Here is a 16,214-nt window from a genome sequence, read left to right as displayed (position 1 = left end):
CGGGAGGAGGCTCGAGTGGAGCATAAACGCCGGCATGGACTGGTTGGGCCGAATGGCCTGTTTCTGTGCTGAATCTATGTAACCAATGCACGGATTAGCAGGGTTTGAGGAATTACCCAGGTTAGAGTTGAGGAAGAGGGGACAGGTGAGAGAGTTCTTTATTTTGTCAGTGAAGACATTGAGCTTTAGAGACCGTTTCACGTTCGGGCCCCTTTTATTTGATTAAATCTTGGGACGTGGCAGCACAACCAGATATGGGAAAAAGAGCAGAGGTGAGATGAGGACTTTTTTTCTTTACGCAGCGAACTGTTGTGATCTGGAATGCGCTGCCTGAAAGGGCGGTGGAAGCAGATTCAATAGTAACTTTCAAAAGGGAATTATATAATACTTGAAAAGGAAAAATTTGCAGGGATGTGGGGAAAGAGCAGGGGGGAGTGGGACTAATCGGAGAGCTCTTTCAAAGAGCCGGCACAGGCACGATGGGCCGAATGGCCTCCTTCTCTGCTCTAATATTCTACGGGCAGGCCTGGCTCATTCCTACGCAGGCACATGAACAGAGCCAGCAGCCTCACACGGGAGGCCACATTATCGTTCCCCCAGGTATGTCCCACCTTGTCCATGTGCAGGTTTACCATCACCCATTTCAGCACAGCCCAACACCAATTCAAATGTAAATGTATGGTGCTGGACATTAACTCAGTGTCTGCTGTTCATGACTCCTCTAAAATAGTTTTCTTAAAGAGGAAGCAGAGATATTAATGTACAATACTTTAAGTGACACATTGATCTAAAGGCTGCCCATTTCATCCAACTTTGCTATTTTTGATATAATGGATATGTTCATGCATTTTTCAAAACAATTTTAACACTGAGTAGTTACTGGCTGATTTATTATTGAAGATAAGACATAAAATATTGATAAATACTGTGCTGTTTCAATGTTCAGGGAAAACTATCCCTAAAGTGGTATCCTCTGCGAAACGATTACCAGCAGTCCATGTGTCTGCAGACACCAAATGGGTCCCTTCATAGTAAAAAGGTATTAATCCCGAGGATGTATCTCAAGGGCTGATGCTGCTGCAGAATGGAAGCAGTTTGAAAGGCTGCTCTGAATATACTCTGTTCACCACGGGAGGTGGATTCAGAGCACATGTACGTACCTGCAGGATTGAGCAAACAAGTCCGTTCAAAAGCCAGCGCGACGACTTGAAGGGCAGGATTTTCATTCAGGAGTCGGGTAGGAGGCGGGACTACAACTTTTGGGGTTGTAGTCCCGCCTCCATCGAGATGCGGCCAATCCACGTGATTTTAACTTGCTTGACCAATTAAGGGTCACCCAGCAACAGGTGACGTCACAGACTGAAATTTCATCTGTCAAGAGGCTTTGACAGATGAAATATCAGCGTTTCACAGCTATTTGAAGCTGTCAAACACTGACAGTCTTACTTCTAACATGAGTCCTTCTCCACAGACTCAGTTAGAAATCTCTCCTGCACATAAAGCTGAAGGCTGTCACTTTTGACAGTTCGCAGCCATTCTGCTTTCTGTGCCGGTGAGATGAGGGACACCCGAGGCCTAAAGGAAGGAAGGCTGAAAAGGTAAGAAAAGGTATATAAAACTTATTTAATCACTTTAGACACACCAAAAGCACTTACCTTTGCACTCATGCACCCATCACTCACCTGAACACCAACATCTCGACCCCTCCAAGTCCTTCAACCCTACGGCCCGACTACTCTAACTTGGTGTGGTTTGGAGCCGTTGGGAATCCCACACTTCAACCTTAAAAATAGGGATTAGGCTAAAAACTGCCTGTTAACAGGCAGTTAATTGGCACTAATCCCTTCCCGCCTCGGGTAGGCGGGTCCCAGTGCGGGGCGGGTACCCGCCTCCTTTGAAACTGGCATGGAGGCGGGTTTGGGTGCGGGATGGGGTCGGGACCCCTGATTTCGGGATTTTAACCCCCCGCATGCCTCCAATCCCAACTCCATGGCCCAATGAAAATCCTGCCCGAAGTTTCTGCCTGTGGGCACAGCCCAATATTTGAGAGAGGTCTGCGAAGGGCAGTGATGTCAGAATCGCCTTGACGACTGGAATGAGGGTATTAAGCCTTCCCTTTTCGGAGCCACGTTCTTTGACCCAGATGAACATGACCTCCATGGACGATGTATCTGATGGGTATATATCCAGCCTGCTACCATTCATTGGCAAAAGAACCAGAGGCGACAGGAGGAAAAGCTTTTTTACGCAATAAATGGTTAGGATTTGGAATGCGCTGCCTGATAGGGCGGTGGACACAGATTCAATAGTAGCCTTCAAAGGGGAATTGGATAAATACTTGAAGGAGAAAAAATTGCAGGGATATGGGGAATGAGCGGGGGAGTGGGACTGACTGGATTGCTCTTCGAAAGAGCCGGCGCAGACTCGATGGGCCGAATGGCCTCCTTCTGTGCTGTGCTATTCTATGATTCTATGATCTGAGCAGAGACTATCTTCCCTCCTGCTCCTGGCTGTTGCTCCACTTGAGTCAGCAGTTGGCCTGTATTGTCTTCTTGACATTTAGGAATGTGAATATTTAATTTTGATTTGTCGTGGATTTTTTTAATTGAAATTGGGTTATGGAACCAAGGCAGCTGGAGTTAAGAGACAGATCAGCCACGATCTCATTGAATGGCAGAACAGGCTCGAGGGGCTGAATGGCCTCCTCCTGTTCCTATGTTCTTGGATGTTGAAGTTTGCCCACTTTTTCTCCTCCCTTCTGCACTGTTAGATCTGGAGTTCTGAATGTAGAAGTCAATCCGAATTCTGTTATCCAATGTTCAAGAATTGCATTCACAGAATCAAAGTGGAGGAGACAATTTAATGCCATAACACTGAGATTCTATTGGATGTCTTTATCAGATGTGACAGAGAATATTAAGAAAAGCTTGTCGTCTGATAAATGATAATTCTTTCACCTTCATTCTCCAACCTTCCTCTTTCTCTCCCTCCCATAACCTTTCTTGTCTTTTATTAATGCTACTATGCTCAGTGTTCCTCTAATCCTTCCTCTTATTCATCCTAAACTTTGAATGTACTATCCTTCCTCCTCTTCTACACTCCCACACTCTCTTCCTATTCCCTATGTCCCCATTATTTTAACATTGCTTTTTCATTCACGGGATGTGGGCGTCGCTGGCGAGGCCAGCATTTATTGCCCATCCCTAATTGCCCTTGAGAAGGTGGTGGTGAGCCGCCTTCTTGAACCGCTGCAGTCCGTGAGGTCAAGGTGCTCCCACAGTGCTGTTAGGGAGGGAGTTCCAGGATTTTGACCCAGCGACAATGAAGGAACGGCCGATATATGTATAAGTCAGGATGGTGTGTGACTTGTAGGGGAACTTAAAGGTGATGGTGTTACCATGCACCTGCTGCCCTTGTCCTTCGGAGTGGTGGAGGTCCTGCCGAAGAAGCTTTGGCGAGTTGTTGCAGTGCATCGTGTAGATGGTGCACACTGCAGCCACGGTGCGGCGGTGGTGGAGGGAGTGAATGTTGAGGCTGGTTGGTGAAGTGCCGATCAAGCGGGCTGCTTCTTGAAATGTTGCTGTGGCTGAACAGTAGAGTCTGATGAAACAGCTGGGGAATTAGAAATGGGCAGAACCAAGGCAGATAAAACTCAATGCAAATAATGCAAGATCTTACAAGCTATAAGAAAACTACTAGGCACTTGTTCTAAGCATTAAATAAAGCTTTAAACAACTGTTTTACAACATGGAGGTCTAGTTGTGTCCTTCACTAGTTCCTGTTAAGAATGTCCTGCGCAAGCTGGGCCCGTGCCCGAGTATTTACACTCTCCCTGGACAGCGCCACCCGCAGTCCGCTCAGTATTATTTCATAAGTCTTTCTTTCATGAATGACTGATTCATGTCAGAACATACCTAATGAATGGTGTTGAACCAGCTAAGGAGAGACTGGGGGGATCTAGGATTGATAGTAGACTCTACACTGACCATGTCTAGTCATTGCAGAGCAATTAACAAAGCAAACAGAATACTGAGCTACAATAAAAAAGGACTTGCATTTATATAGCTCCTTTCCTGTCCTCAGGATGTCCCGAAGTACTTTACAGTTAGTGAATTCGTAGCCACTGTTTTGTAAACTAATCCAGCAGCCAATTTGTACACAGCAAAGATCCAGAGATAGCAATTAAATAAATGGCCGGTTAGTCTGTTTTTTGGTCGTCTTGGTTGAGGGATAAATGTTGGTCAAGGTGCCAGGAGATCGCCCCTGCTTTTCTTTAAACAGTGTAATATAACATTAACACTTACTGAAGTTAGAGAACGCTAGGTTGATCCATAGATGAGATGTTAAACCGAGGCCCCGTCTGCTCTCTCTGGGCGTAAAAGATCCCACGGCACTATTTCGAAGAAGAGCAGGGGGAGTTCTCCCTGGTGTCCCGGCCAATATTTATCCCTCAACCAACATCACTAAAAACAGATTATCTGGCCATTATCACATTGCTGTTTGTGGGAGCTTACTGTGCACAAATTGGCTGCCACGTTTCCTACATTACAACAGTGACTCCACTTCCAAAAGTACTTCATTGGCTGTAAAGCGCTTTGGGATGTCCGGTGGTCGTGAAAGGCGCTGGAGAAACACAAGTCTTTCTTTTATAGTACAGGTATATCATGGTAACCTATTTACCAGATTTTACACGGGGTGATTGCAGTATTTATTATTCAGTCAAATAAAGTATGAAAACAAGAGAGAGGGAGTTTAAAAACATTCCAAATGCAGGAAAAACGCATAAATGACCTTGAATTTTTCCTCAGTTTGGAGAGCTGCTATTTTTGGCTATGCTATTGAGGTACAAACCCAATAAGGGGACATATTCTTAAAATTAGAGCTGGTCCATTCAGGAGGGAGATCAGGAAGCAGTTTTTCACACAAAGGGTGGTAGAAATTTGGAACTCTTTTCCCCCACCCCCCCCCCCCAAAAAGGCTGTGGATGCTGGGGGCCAATTGAGCTTTGAAGGCGGAGAGCGATTGATTATTGTTGGGTAAGGGGTTCAAGGGATCCGGAGCAATGGCGGGTAAATCCTGTTGAGGTACAGATCAGCCATGATCTCATTGAATGGCGCAGTAAGCCCAGGGTGGGCTGAATGGTCTACTGCTGTTCCCAGTGTGCCTAATGCAGAGCCAGTGTTTGTGTTGCAAGCGGTAATTGTATTTTTCTTTTCTCACTCGCAGTCGTTCCAGCCTGAATGATAAATCGGAGGAGGGTCTGAGAATCAACTGCAGGAGCACCCAAATCACCACGGCAATAATCAGCATCCCCACACCGCCCGGCACTACACCCGATGGGGAGAATCGACATCCCATCCCCAATCAGTCCAGCACCAGCATGAATACCGCAAGCTGCAATATCGTAAAAGTGTCTGCCTTGTAAAAAAAAAACCCTGCCCTAGCTCTCAGTCACCTGACATCCTCAAGATCACATGATACTGGCAACCGCATGGCAAGGGTCAAAGGGGAAACTGTGGACGAGACCAATCCCGATGGAAAAGGGCGAGGGTGATCTGACGTCACCGCGTTTGCGTCTCAAAGCAACGCCACGGTTTCAAGCAAATTTTTCTTTCTGTTTATTATTTTTTTTTGGGTGTGGAGGTTATCAGGGGGGGGGAAACTCCCTGACTCGACAGGACTAAGACTGGAGCGGCTCAATGCGGGACACATTGGGACAACGAGAGATACAAAAGGAGCCAGCCCCGCGTTGTTTCATTTTTAAGCACCTATCTTAGGTGACGTTTTAAGATGGATAATATTTATTCACAAAAACTAGAAATGTGACCAGGCGAGCCAGTTGCGAAAAGGGAGAGCGGGATTTTTATTTTGTGCGGAAGAGTAACTTAAAGACAAAAGAACAACGTCTCACTAAAGACAAGAGATTCAGGCTCCAGATGTTGTTGTAGTCACCTACTTTTTGACACGTTTGTAGTGTGTGGTACACATGGAATAGAAGACAGCTATTAAGCGCCGATGGTCGTCAGCCTATGGCCTATAGTATCAATAAGAGCTTTCATTCCTGCTGTTTAATCCATGTGACATTTTTTCAGTGTGCGCTGCTCACAAGAAGCAGCATTGTGTGAACATGGTGTTTGTCGGTCAAGTACAGTCTGTGTGCATATTGTGAGGAGAACACAGTACCCAGCCAATTGAGCCATTCCATGCATTGATTTCACTCTTCCCCAGTTTCATTTAGTCCACTCTTTCACTTACGTAGTGTGACTTTATTAGAATTAGTTAAGGAAAAAAAACGGTTTATGTATTTTGCAACAAAAAAGAAAACTTAAGTGTGAATTGAAAACTTGGGGACTTGCTTCATTCTGAAAATGTTTTATTTTCGCTGTCTCCACTTTCCAAGAACTTCAAGCTCGATTTTTAGATGAAACAAAAAACAAAGTGCTGGAAATGCTCAGCAGGTCAGGCAGCATCCGCGGAGAGAGAAACAGAGTCAACGTCTCAGGTCGATGACCCTTCGTCGGAACTGGAAAAGGTTAGAGATGTAACAGGTTTTAAGCAAGTACAGAGGCAGGGAAATGGGGGAGGGGAGGAAAGAACAAAAGGGAAGGTCTGTGATAGGGCGGAAGGCAGGAGAGATTAAATGACAAAAGGGATGATGGTGCGAGGCGAAAGGGGATGGTAATGGGACAAGTAAAGAAACAAAAGACGAGTCTAGAGGAGGTGTAAATGGGAATGGCAGAATCATCAGCAACAGCTGCTGTCTGGGGAAAAAATGGGGGCAGAGGTTATGATCTGAAATTGTTGAACTCAATGTTGAGTCCGGAAGGCTGTAAAGTGCCTAATCGAAAGATGAGGTGCTGTTCCTCGAGCTTACGTTGAGCTTCATTGGAACATAGGAACATGGGAGCAGGAGTAGACCATTTAGCCCCTCGAGCCTGCTCCGCCATTCAATGAGATCATGGCTGATCTGTGACCTAACTCCATATACCTGCCTTTGCCCCATATACCTGCCTTTGCCCCATATACCTGCCTTTGCCCCATATCCCTTAATACCTTTGGTTAGCAGAAATCTATCAATCTCAGATTTAAAATTAACAATTGATCTAGCAACAATTGCTGTTTGCGGAAGAGAGTTGCAAACTTCTACCACCCTTTGTGTGTAGAAGTGTTTCCTAATTTCACTCCTGAAAGGCCTGGCTCCAATTTTTAGGCTATGTCCCCTAGTCCTAGACTCCCCAACCAGCGGAAATAGTTTCTCTCTATCTACCTTATCAGTTCCCTGTAATGAAAATTGCGATCAGATCACCCCTTAACCTTCTAAATCCCAGGGAATAATCTCTCCTCGTAATTTAACCCCTGGAGCCCAGGTTTCATTCTAGTAAATCTATGTTGCACTCAATCCAAGGCCAATATATCCTTCCTAATGTGTGGTGCCCAGAACTGCTCACAGTACTCCAGGTGTGGTCTAACCAGGGCTTTGTATATATGTAGCCTAACTTCTACCCCCTTGTATTCTAGTCCTCTAGATATAAAAGCCAGCATTCCATTAGCCTTCTGCATCTGTCCATGACATTTTAATGATCTATGTACCTGGACCCCCAAGTCTCTTTGAACCTCCACTGTTTCTAGCTTTTCATCATTTAGAAAGTACTCTGTTCCTTTTTAGAGCCAAAGTTTGCCTATATTGAAATCCATTTGCCAGTTTTGCCCATTCACTTAATCTGTTAATATCTCTTTGTAATTTTAAGCTTCCATCTACACTGCTTACAATGCCGCCTATCAATGTGTCATTGGCAAACTTGGACATATGACTTTCTATCCCATCATCTAAGTCGTTCATAAATACGGAGAATAGTTGAGGCCCCAACAAAGATCCCTGTGGGACACCAGTAATCACCTCCTGCCAATTAGTGTACCTGCCCATTATCCCTACTCTCTGTCTCCTGCCGCTCAGCCAATCTCCTAACCAGATCAATAATTTGCCTTCACTTCCATGAGCTTCAACTTTAGCTAACAGTCTCTTATGAGGGGCTTTATCGAATGCCTCCTGAAAGTCCATATAAATAACATCCGTAGACATTCCCCTGTCCACTACTTTAGTCACCTCTTCAAAAAATTCAATCAGGTTCGTCGGGCATGACCTACCCTTTCACAAATCCGTGCTGGCTCTCTCTGATCAACTGAAAAGGTGTTCAGTCACTCTATCCTTAATTATAATGGCCCAGAAATTCGGGTCAGAGGCTTCCCGCAGGTGCAAGCCTCCGACCTGCACTTGCCTAGCATGCCGGCCGTTGTGCTGTGGACCCGCATGGGATTTCAATTCTGGGCCTGCTCCAGCTGCTGGCGCGCAGTGCTTGCGTATCCCAGGGGCGCAGTTAGTTCGAAGCATCCCCTGGGATCACGTGGGCCATGGAGAGCCAATGGTAGCAGGGAATCTCTATTCATAGATTTGACATCAAATCTATGAATACAATTCAGCCCCAAAACATAACTAAAATTTCAAAAAAAAATTTAATCACATTTTTAAAATAACTATAAATTACATAAAATAACTATTTTAAACAATAATTTACATTTTTGAAAAAATTAATTACAGTTTCTAACAGGGCTAAAAATAAACTTACCTTTAAAGTATTTAAAAATAATAAACCTGTTGGAAAAAATGTTTTAATTTTACTTAATTCACCACTTACCTTGTTAAAAGCAGGCCTTGCGACTGCTTTTTAAAAGCGTAGCTCCTGGAGACTTACCCTCCCGGAGAAACCTGCAAAAAAAACGGAAGTTCCAGGCGCACGCGCTGCCTCTCCGGCGCACGCGTTCGACCTGTGAACCCCTTCCTTTAAGGGAACGGAAGTTCCGGTTTCCCGCGCATGCGCAGTGCATGCATGAAACCAGCACTTTCGTTGGGCCTACGCGTGAGTACCCAGTGCGTACTCACCCGTGGGGACCCGAATTTCTGGCCCATTGACTGTAGTAATTCTGGCCCGTTAGTAACTACTGAAGGGAGGCGCCAACAGATTGGTTTTAAACGGGTTGACGCCTTTCTTAAATTAGAGGGCTGAGGAATTGTGTGTGAGCATGCTTGTTCCTGATTCAACACACTGGGGGTTATTTCACAAGTCCACACTCCCAGCAGGGAACCCTGTCCACTGGGAACACATATCGGAAAATCTGGCGCGCGCTGCTTGCAATTTTCCACCATTTTCCCCACTCGCCACTAATTCCCGTGATGGTCGTCCCCGATCTACCGCTGTAACTTCACCGGAAGATCAGCTTAAACCCCGGAGAAAACGGGGTGAGCGGCATTTGCGTAATTCCTCCAGTGTTCGCGCTGAAGCTACAGCAGGAGACTTCCCCCCCCCCCCCCTCATAAGTTCCACCACGTTATGTAGAGGTGTGGTAAGATGCAGGTTCCTGTCTGCAGTTGTCGGACAGCGTTCCTACTAGCCCTGCCCATACCAGGAGAGGTGCTGCATGGAGATTAAACACCTTCTCAGGGTTAGCAAGAGGAAATATGGAGCGATGTTCAATTCCAGCCATGGACCTCCCAGTATTCAGTTACAGAGCCAGATGGGTAGAGGTCAGGAAGAACATTTCCATCCCATTCTCTCAGCCGGAGAGGGAGCACTGCGGAGGGGAGGGGGTGTCAGGAAGAAGAACAAGAGGTAAAGAAGAATATAACCAACAAAAGATTTCTTAACATAAGGATGAAAATTTAAGTAGGCAAGTAGTCATATGTTACCAAAGTATTGCTCTATTTATCACACTTCAGGTACTGGGCGTTCCTTTCTTTATTTTAGTACCCTGTTGGAATCCTGAGAGTGATCTCCTACTTCAGTACTGACAAAGTAAAGTGTTGATATACATCATATACAGAGCATCAGCACATCACCTCAATGTTTCATGGGTTAGCACAATGAACTCTCATCCAATACCTCACCTAGAGTTGGCAAACCTCCCCAACTGCCTCCAGGAATTAAAGATTAATCTCCCGTGCCCTTCTGCCAGCAGCCAGGGAGAAACATCATAGGGGCATAAAATAAATATCGGAGATGGGTGGGGGGAGGGAGGGATAGAGGCTGTTTGACTGACAGCCAGGAATCATCCGACCGGCTAACGGTGAGACTGCTCGCTTCCCAATTGACACGGGAAGGCGGGGCGCCGAGAGGATGGGTGCCGCTGAGCGACCAATGGCAGGAGTGTGGGGGCGGGGCGGTTGGAGGTGGTGGGTCATGTGATGAAAAAGCCAGAATTGGCACCCCTAACCTCTCCATGGAAACCTGTTGCAGGGTAAAGCTATCAGACGCAGATTATTATGGGATTTGAATGATTTTAAATAGAGTGGAAAAGTTAAAAAGGTCATCGTGACTTGGGCTACCGATATTTTCAGATGGGTTGCCGATTAATAAGATTTCTGCCTCCTTTCCCTCCACACTCACTCCCCTAATCCTAACCACACCCTCCCCCCTACTCCCCCCCCCCACTGCCCTCTCCTCCACTCCTCCTCTCTCCTCCACTTCCCTCTCCTCCACTCCCCTTCCCCCTCCTCCCTTTCCCTTCACTCTCCTCCACTTCTCTTCCCTCTCCTCCACTCCCCTTCTCTCTCCTCCACTCCCCTTCTCTCTCCTCCACTCCCCTTTCCTCTCCTCCCCTTCCCTTCCTTCTCCTCCAGTCCCCTTCCCTCTCCTCCACTCCCCTCTCCTCCACTCCAGTCCCCTTCCCTCTCCTCCACTCCAGTCCCCTTCCCTCTCCTCCACTCCCCTTCCCTCTCCTCCACTCCCCTCCCCTTCCCTCTCCTCCACTCCCCTCCCCTTCCCTCTCCTCCACTCCCCTCCCCTTCCCTCTCTTCCCCTCCCCTTCCCTCTCTTCCACTCCCCTTCCCTCTCTTCCACTCCCCTTCCCTCTCTTCCACTCCCCTTCCCTCTCTTCCACTCCCCTTCCCACTCCTCCACTCCCCTTCCCTCTCCTCCACTCCCCTCTCTCCTCCACCCTCCTTCCCTCCCCTATCCCCCACACTCATTCCCCTCCACAACCCTTTCCTCTCCCCTCTACTCCCCTTCCCATCCTCTTTCCGGAACAAGTAATTGGTTTCAATGCTACATGTAAAATTTTGCCGATAGAAATTTATAAAGCCTCCTCACCTCCCAAACCTGCCCAAAGCTTTTTGTTTTGTTTATATAGAACTGAGCCCAGAGTAGATCAGCCTGGATTTACAGTAATGTTAGGGGGTGGGGGAGGAGGAGGGAGGGAGGGAGGATTCGCACACATTCCTGCCACACCTATCTCTCTAATTTCATGTCCACAACATGAACACGTCGCGAGTCTGAAGAACGTGCACTGAGACCATCCTTTCTTATTCCGTTTTTCTTTCTCCGAATTGTGAAGGATGTGTTTGAAGTCAGTTCCACCCTGTTTACCAGCTCCAAGATGTCACCATCGATGCCCCCCTGCTCTCTTCAGATAGGCTGAGCAGTAGTATTCTGACAAAATTACAACCCGTTTGTAGCATTCATATGTGAAATGTATCTAGACTATTAGAATGGCTTTACGTTCTTGCGTTTTCTGATCTGTGTGCTGTGTATGTATTATTTTAATTAGTTCCATTTTTAATATTTGTATTGAGACCTTCCTGTTGAAGACTAAGATGAAAAAGCATTTTGAATTCTCCATCACAGTTCAACGGGAAGACAATGTAGGGAAAGTGCCTATGATCATATATTCTCAGCATCAGACGATCTCTGTATTCATCGTACAGTAGAAGAAGTCAATAAACTTGATAGTGGTGAGATATTCTCTCTGTCACCAAGTGTGATACCTCTTTAAATTGCAGCACAGGCTCTGTTTGTGGGGAGCACCACAGCAACTTGCCAAGGCTTCCTCGGTAATGCCTCCCAAAAGCCGCGACCTCCACCACCTAGAAGGACAAGGGCAACAGGCACATGGGAACACCACCACCCCCAAGTTCCCCTCCAAGTCACACACCATCTCGACTTGGAAATATATCGGCCGTTCCTTCATCGTCGCTGGGTCAAAATCCTGGAACTCCCTCCCCAACAGCACTGTGGGAGCACCTTCACCACACGGACTGCAGCGGTTCAAGAAGGCGGCTCATCACCACCTTCTCAAGGGGCAATTAGGGATGGGCAATAAATGCTGGGCCTTGCCAGCAACACCCAAATCCGGAGAATGAATTTTTAAAACAAACTGTATGAGACAAAGTAATTTAAACCATTTCGCAAAGGAATGTTCTCCCCAGCCCCAGCCCAGAACAAGAAACAAATTCCCATTGGAAACACGGCAGCAATTTCCCAAGATGTGTTCGCTCTGAGCAGCACTCCTAAGTGGGAGGGTCAGATTGTGAAATCACCCTTGTAATACCTACATAGAATCGTACAGCACAGGAGGCCATTCGGCCCATCGTGCCTGTGCCTGCTCTTTGAAAGAGCTCTCCACTTAGTCCCACTCCCCCCCTGCTCTTTCCCCACACCCCTGCAGTTTTTTTTTCCCTTTCTAAGTATTTATCCAATTCCTTTTTGAAAGTTACTATTGAATCTGCTTCCACCGCCCTTTCAGGCAGCGCATTCCAGATCACAACAACTCGCTGGGTAAAAACGTTCTCCTCATCTCCCCTCTGGTTCTCTTCCCAATTATCTTCAATCTGTGTCCTCTGGTTGTCGACCCCCCTGCCACTGGAAACAGTTTCTCCTTATTTACTCCATCAAAACCCTTCATAATTGTGAACACCTCTATTAAATCTCCCCTTAACCTTCTCTGCTCCAAGGAGATCAATCCCAGTTTCTCCGGCCTCTCCACATAATTGAAGTCCCTCATCCCTGGTACCGTTCTGGTAAATCGCCTCAGGATTCGTACACACTATTCCCCACATGGTGAATTACAACGGTTAGCCATGCAATGAAGAAGTGGGGCCAAGTTTCTGATTGCTATAGCCTTCACTGGGAGAGAAGGCGGAGGGCGGTGAATCAGGTTTCAACTAACCTCAGAAAAAACGCCGCCAAATCATTGGGTATAGGTCACCTGGTTGCGCACTCAACCAATGAATGTCACTGGGCTGTAAGGGACTAAATTAAGAAAATCTGGAGTGGACGTAAGTAACACTTCTGAATTTAAAATTGTTTCAAACTAAGAAAGGAAGATTTGCATCCATAGAGCACCTTTCACAACCACTGGATATCCCAAAGCGCTTTACAGCCAATGAAGTACTTTTTGAAGTGTAGTCACTGCTGTAATGTGGGAAACACAGCAGCCAATTTGCACACAGCAAGCTCCCACAAACAGCAATGTGACAATGACCAGATAATCTGTTTTAGTGATGAATATTGGCCCCAGGTCACCAGGGATAACTCCCCTGCTCTTCTTCGAAATAGTGACATGGGATCCATTTACATCCACTTTAGAGAGTAGACAGCGCCTCGGTTTAACGTCTCATCCGAAAGACGGCACCTCTGACAGTGCAGCACTCCCTCAGTACTGCACTGGGAGTGGCAGCCTAGATTTTTGTGCTCAAGTCTCTGGTGTGGGATTTGAACCCACAACCTTCTGACCTCAGAAGCAAGAGTGCTACCCACTGAACCACAGCTGACACAAAGTGAGCTAAGACTGACAACACACAGACTTGGCAGAAGATAGATTTATTAACTTTATAAAATGATAATACATTCAAAAATGTTGACACTCATTACACAAGGGTCAAATATTTGTCCCTTTCCTCTCCCCTCCAAGACTATCTCTCTCCATCCATGCAACAGTTCAAGAGACCCATTCCTTCCCCAGTGCTAAAATTCAACCCAAGAACCAGCAAGCAAGGACCAATTGAACTGGTTATTTTAACACCTATTTTTGCCAGGGAAATAATTATTTAAAAGGTTCTCTTGTCCTACTGCTTGAACTTGAACCCATCAGGCAGATAGTCCCGCTGCAAACAACAACAACAACAACGTGTATTTATATAGCACCTTTAACGTAGTAAAACGTCCCAATGCGCTGCACAGGCGAATTCTAAGACAAAAAATTTGACACCGATCCACATAAGGATAAACTAGGGCAGGTGACCAAAAGCTTGGTCAAAGAGGCAGGTTTTAAGGAGCGTTTTAAAGGAGGAAAGAGAGGTAGCGAGGCGGAGAGGTTTAGGCAGGGAATTCCAGAGCTTAGGGCCTAGGCAACAGAAGGCATGGCCATCAAAGGTTGAGCGATTATAATCAGGGATCCTCAAGAGGGCACAATTAGAAGAGCGCAGATATCTCGGAGGGGTTGTGGGGCTGAAGGAGATTTCAGAGATAGGAAGGGGCGAGGCCATGGAGGGATTTGAAAACAAGGATGAGAATTTTGAAATCGGGGCGTTGCTTAACAGGGAGCCAATGTAGGTCAGCGAGCACATGGGCGATGGGCGAACGGGACTTGGTGCGAGTTAGGACACGGGCAGCCGAGTTTTGGATGACCTCAAGTTTACGTAGGGTGGAATGTGGGAGGCGAGTCAGGAGTGCGTTGGAATAGTTAAGCCTAGAGGTAAGAAAGACATGGATGAGGGTTTCAGCAGCAGGTGAGCTGAGGCAGGGGCGGAGACAGGCGATGTTATGGAGGTGGAAGTAGGTGGTCTTTGTTATGCTGCGGATATGCGGAACTGTGAATATATATCAGAATTCTTATACTGTTCGGTTTGATTAACCCTGATATCCGATGATTCGATGTTGACTTGTGTTGGTGGCAGTGATTAAACTTTATTCAGCACCAGCGAGACTTGATACATTACAGTATCTGAGCAATAGTTTTCAAGGTATAATTGAGAGCTATATCACCCCATTTATGCCCTGGGATGAAGCCGTGGTTATACGTGTGTGCAGCCCCTGGCTCGTCCTCTGGATGTCTCCTGAATTCTGTCTCTGAAGTTTTCTACAACTCTGTCCGTTCAGACCCACTTTTCTAACATTCAAAACTACTGAGTTTCACTAAATCAATCATTGGCTTACACCCATCATCTTACTGTCCAGTTAAAGAAATGCCACACACACACACAATGTCCCCGTTTGCTCAGGTATCGATCTTCTGACTCCCTGACATCACTTGCTTTGACTGTTGGGGCTGTTATCAGTGCAGCTGTTGTAACACAGAAAGGAACATGTCCTTCACACTGAAGAGATTTGGCGTCCTTGATCACATTTAACCTTGGTCGGACCACACTTGGAGTACTGCGTGCAGTTCTGGTCGCCATATTATAAAAAGGATATAGAGGCACTGGAGAGGGTACAGAGAAGATTTACAAGGATGATACCAGAAATGCGAGGGTATACATATCAGGAAAGGATGAACAGGCTGGGTCTCTTTTCTCTTGAAAAAAGAAGGCTGAGGGGTGACCTAATAGAGGTTTTGATAGAGTGGACACAGAGGGCTGGATTTTACCAGCCTCGAGGAGGCGGGTATGAAGGCGGGACTGTCGGGAAAGTGGCAGAATTTGGGGGCGGGTGGCGGGAAGCCGTCCCGCCCCGGGACCCATCTACTTGGAGGCAGGAAGGGATTAACGCCTATTAACTGCCTGTTAACAGGTAGTTAACAAGCAGAAAATAGGATTATCCCCATTTTTCGTCCTGAAGTGTGGGCTTCCCAACCTGGGGGAACCCCGCCAGGGTGTAGGAGGCAAGTAGGAGGTCTGCGGGGGTCGGAGGGGTCTGAAAGTGTGATGTAGAGGTGAGTGATGGGTGCAAGTGTGGAGTGGTAAGTATGCGAGGTGAGCGTAAAGTTTTAGAAAATGTTAACTTACCTTTGTTTCTACCTACAGCCTTCAGCCGCTGTGGAGCCGGAGTCCCCGACATCTCCATTGTAGAGATCACAGACTGGCTGTTGCATCCTCCAATACAACAGTCAGCTGATTTCTGCAAAGTAGAAAGGTTTGATGAGTCCTGAACACAAGGACTCATCAAACTACACAGAATGTCAGTGTTTGACAGCTTCACGGAGCTGTCAAACGATGAGATTTCTTTTTTCAAAAATTCTTGACAGATGACACATCATACATTGATGTGCTCTGTCACTGACTTCCCCCTAATTGGCCTGCTGAGCCCGCCGGGCGGGCTTAACGAGGTCAATCAGGGGAAAATCCCGCTGGTTGGCCAGAAGTTGATGGAGGCGGGACTGAAACCCAGCAGTCCCGCCTCCAACACGTCTCCATTCATAAAATCCAGCCCAGAGAGAATGTTTCCACT

General features: G+C 46.7%; 1 protein-coding gene across 1 annotated transcript in view; it reads left to right on the top strand.

Annotated features, from left to right (window-relative positions):
* kcnd3 (potassium voltage-gated channel, Shal-related subfamily, member 3) overlaps positions 1 to 14,749 on the top strand; it is a 522,235-nt gene extending 507,486 nt beyond the window's left edge. The window contains exon 7 of the mRNA XM_086011046.1: positions 5,227 to 14,749. Coding sequence (XP_085867172.1) covers positions 5,227 to 5,425 — 199 coding nt within the window. The 3' untranslated portion in view covers positions 5,426 to 14,749. The remainder of the gene's footprint in view (positions 1 to 5,226) is intronic.
* The last annotated feature ends 1,465 nt before the right edge of the window (positions 14,750 to 16,214 follow it).

This window comes from Somniosus microcephalus, chromosome 18 (assembly GCF_052327205.1).
Source record: "Somniosus microcephalus isolate GS21.2 chromosome 18, FLI_Smic_1.0, whole genome shotgun sequence".
In the NCBI taxonomy this organism is placed as follows: Eukaryota; Metazoa; Chordata; class Chondrichthyes; order Squaliformes; family Somniosidae; genus Somniosus; species Somniosus microcephalus.
This window is presented reverse-complemented; position numbering and strand designations above follow the sequence as displayed.